The sequence below is a fragment of the Acipenser ruthenus genome, chromosome 11 (genome assembly GCF_902713425.1).
Source record: "Acipenser ruthenus chromosome 11, fAciRut3.2 maternal haplotype, whole genome shotgun sequence".
Classification (NCBI taxonomy): domain Eukaryota; kingdom Metazoa; phylum Chordata; class Actinopteri; order Acipenseriformes; family Acipenseridae; genus Acipenser; species Acipenser ruthenus.
Window position 1 is genome coordinate 12,986,489 of NC_081199.1, and position 4,609 is coordinate 12,991,097.

At 37.7% G+C, this 4,609-nt stretch overlaps 1 gene segment (V, D, J or C); it reads left to right on the forward strand.

The window, feature by feature from the left end:
• Window positions 1-3,189: 3,189 nt before the first annotated feature.
• LOC131739422 (T cell receptor alpha variable 25-like) lies at window positions 3,190-4,360 on the forward strand. The segment is given in 2 exon segments: window positions 3,190-3,328; window positions 3,613-4,360. Coding segments are annotated over 2 exon segments (417 nt in total).
• The last annotated feature ends 249 nt before the right edge of the window (window positions 4,361-4,609 follow it).

Here is a 4,609-nt window from a genome sequence, read left to right on the forward strand (position 1 = left end):
CAGTCGGTTACAATACATTGCAATTTTACCCATTCAGCTTCCAGCAACATATACCTGCAGTGGTACCGTCAGGACCCGGGAGAGCGAGTCAAATACATTCATGTTAGATTTTGAAATGTCACATTTTTCATTTTTTGTCAGTGTTTTGTGAAGTAGGGTATATGGAAAACTACAAAGTGGTCTGTGCAACATCTTAAAGTAAAATTATGCAGCAGATGTCATTCGACTTTCTGAAGCAAAATGTATTAAATATTTTTTAGTCATAACATTAGTCTTATATATGTGTTCCCTTGTTAAATTTTGTTTTGCTCTATATAAAACACTCAATTTAAAAACTAAAAAAAAAACACCTTTTAAAATCCAGCGACTATTTTAAACACGCAAAGCATTTGAAATGAACAGCGGCTAACTTCATTGTAACCCCACTCTTCAGCAGAGTGCCGTTTTCAGGTTTTATATTGTTCTGATTAAACCAATTCATGCTTTACGGTTAGTAGATGTCTCGCCACATTTCAGCACCACAGCTGGCTCGCGACTGTCTTCCCGCATTGATCATCTCAGACTTAAAGTTCGCTCAGTGTTAGGCACAAGGTAATGAAACAGTTATTTAAGATACAAAATTAATCTGTATGCCAAAGGCCGGCAAACCATATAAACTCCACAATGTAGGCACATTGTCTTTGAATGTCCAAGTCTAAATAGTTTAAGAAATATGAGAACTTCTGTACATATGCTAATTGGAAAGGGGTGTGTCATTGAGCAAAGTAAAACACAGGTTTAGAAACGAGCTCTTTCATTCGCACTCGTTATCTAGAGAGGGGTTCATCAGACACGAGTGGAGCATGGAGAATGCAATGATGCACCGAGTTCTATACACAGCCCTGCTTCTCTGTGTCTCAACGGGTATTATGATTGATTCAGATACATTATTTACTGCTTGATAAACACGTATTTGTATTACTAATGGTTTTTTTGTGTTTTCATTTAGAAACATCTCAGGGACAGTCAGTGAGCCAGTCTTCAGTTCTAATAGTAAAAGAAGAAGGAAACACCGCTATACCCTGTTCTTATAAAGACGCTACGCAGCCAAATCTGTTCTGGTACATTCAAAATCACAACCAAGCTCCCCAAATCCTATATTATGAACACATGGATGCTACAAGTGTTCCAGCAAGTTTCAGAAATCGAATTTCAGTGAAGCATGATAAGGACAAGAAGACATTCGATCTGCAGATAACCCGAGTGCTGCTTTCAGACTCTTCGATGTTCCTCTGTGCGCTGAACCCCACAGTGTGAGAATCTACACACAGCTTCATACAGAAACATCCTGCCAACTTCACATAGCCTGCTACCATGTTTCCACAGCGAGCCTTCAATAGAAAAGATGAATAAACCCTATAGAACAAGGGAGTAGTAATTACCCGATTTCAAAATATTCTTTGAAGCAAATTCAGTTATATAGGACAGGGGAGAAAATATTCACTGTATCGACCACGACTATAACTTACAAACAGACCAATTTAATCACTTTAAATAATATTAATAGTAAGGCCTATAAACCGCTATGAGGCACCCGAGCACGGGCCTCGGTTAAAATCATACTAATAGTAATTTATTTAGGCTCTTTGCCACGCTGCTTTGCCGCAGATAAAAAGCGCATTTCATCCCTGGTTGTGTGCGCACATTAATTCCCAAGTCCCGCTGATATCTCTGGGCTCTTCAGAATCTTTCCTGTCATTGCAGAATACAGCGACACCGACTCTATTTTAATTCAAAACTGAAAATGAATTGCTCTGTATTTTAAGCAGTGCTCTTATAAAACAAACATATAATTAATCATCGCAATTATTATTAATGTTATTTATAGGGCTGCGGTTTGCGGTGATTCTTCATGGCTGACTATACGACCCTGTTAATAGTCAAGCAGACATATCGGCTGATGTCTTAATCAGTAACAACAGCCAAGCCACCTTGTATAGGTGACCCATTAATAATAATAGTTATTGTGCCTACTAGAGTCCTATATATAAATTATTATAATTACCATAAACCCTATACTTATTATACATTATTTTGATTACTATAAACGCGTGTAAGACCCATTATATAGAGTTCATGTTTTTCAACATCAGTGAATTGATGCTTTACTATAAACAGAATACATGCTGGTAATTTCATCTGCCAATCAAACACAATCAAGACGTCTAACCGACACGACAGTACAATCGTTTTCTAACTGTGGCCCGTGTAACATTGAGAACATGCACTACAACGAGGAAATAACTGGTGTTCGTTAAATTAGAAAAAAAGACTACCATGAACATCTTAATAACATTCTTCCAAATCCACACTTAACAAACACTACATTCACAGAGAGCTGTCAGTGCAGCGATTGAACAACACTGCAGACCATTTTATATTAGGGCACAAATAAAAGCTAATACCTACTGGCATTGTATTCATACAATGGCTATACTGGTGTATAAAATGCGACATAGAAATGAACGTTTATGAGCATTCTCGCCTGCAAAACAACCCAATAATCTTTATTAACACGTGTTTGAAAACAATTGGATTTTATCCAAAAGTGACAGCAATTTTCAGTACCGCAGCTCTGGTCTCACTTCGCTAGAAGAGAGTCGGATTACTATCTTGATGGATTTTAACTTGTTAAAAAGAAGCTTTGCAAGCTGCGGTCACCGGGTGGCGCTGTTTAACTACAGTCGCAGTATTGGCACCCTACACTTAGGATACCATCATTCCATATAAAAGATTAAGGACAAGCATTTATTAAACTTGAACCACTTTTCAATAAAACAAAAAAAACAAAATACACAATTTCTTAAAAAACAACAAAAATATTTAATTTAAAGTATTCGTTCATGACAAAAGTATCATGAGCTCACTGACAGAACTGTCCCCCCTATCTTTTACAATTGAGACAAAATGCCAAGCATCTCGTAAGATTGTTTCATAGGATCGTTTCAGAATCAGTTTCCTTTTTTTCTGGCAAACCAGACAGACATACACAGATAGACAGGTATAAAAAACAAAACAAAACCAAAAAAAAAAAAAAAACACCTTTTAAAACCACATCGACAGCTGCTGGTATAAAATCCACGTGCTTCTGCTGCTTTCTCTCTCACACATCACTGCACGCACTCCTCAAGCTGTCTGACACGCCTTCAATGTGACATCATACACAGCTGAGAGCACTGTGTCCACAGAGCACTTCCTATCCTTGCGCACTGGGGAGGGCTGTCACAGATCCTCTGGTCACGGGTGAGAATGGCGTTGATCACTTTACTGCTCTGTACACTTCTATTAGGTAAGTCTGATAACGAAGCGAGACAATGAGGAATTAAATGAAGGTACTTTAGATTTTTTAATTATTATTTCAGTTGTGTTATTTACAGTTTACAGCACTAATGGACTTTACACAGTAAACGATCTCCAAAATAACTTGTTAAAAGTGTCAGCGTCTTATCTTAAAAAAAATAGTTATTTAGTACAGTTATTTAGTAACAAGATTAATCTGTAGATCTGCAGTGTTGACAGATACCTACATTGAAGATGATAGTTTAGACTTTCTTTGTTTTATTTTGTCTGCAGAAGGAAGTTTTGGAAACACAATTACTCCAATATCCGGTGTGGAAAATGTTAAACAAGGAGATAATGTGACCCTCCAGTGCAACTACACGGGTGCTGTAAACAATTTGCAATGGTACCGCCAGTATCCCGGACAGGCTTTGGAGTACCTGCTGATGAGCTTTGAAACTGGTGGTGGATCTAAAGCAAACGAGGAAGAACTCCGAATCTCAGGAGAGGTTGATAAAGTCAATAAACACATGTTTCTAAAACTGATAGACACTGAAGTGACTGACGCAGCCGTGTACTACTGCGCCCTGAGTCCCACAGTGACAGAAACCCATCCAGCAGTGTACAAAAACTACCTGACACTGAAACACAAGCTGCTCTTCACAAACTGACATATTTTACCAGGAGGTGGCGCTGTTGTGCCATGAAACAAACTTGTTCATAAAGTCAAGGTTGTGTACTCTGAATCTCCAATGCCTTCCATAATATCCAATAGAAACCAAAAGGCCCGGTCACACGGGCAACTTATACACGGCAACAAGAGGAACACATATGTTGCGTGCGTGTTGCCTTGCAGTTTGCAGTGGTCACATGAGAGACAATCATGCGGTCGACAAGCTGGCAACACAGAGGCAACAACGTAATGCAACCCATAATGCACGTTTGTGTCACAAGACCTAAACATGCAGCGAATGTAATAATTACATTAACAAACGTGTAGATCCTTCTTAATTAAATAAAAAGGTGCACATCATTAGAGTTATTTGGTTAGTAGGTCTACATATTTAATATGCCAAACATAATAAATATATTAGTTTTCATTATCCTAAGCAATGTTTCCAATACTTTTAATATAGGCTTTCGAGAGCAAGAAGGCAGACCTGAGATTTTAAATAAATAAATAAATAAATAAATAACTTCATTTACTGTTAAAATAAAAGATGTTATGCTTGGGGGTTAATGTTAAGGAATACCGCATACAAGGCAAGTTAATTTAAAATAAAACAGAGAG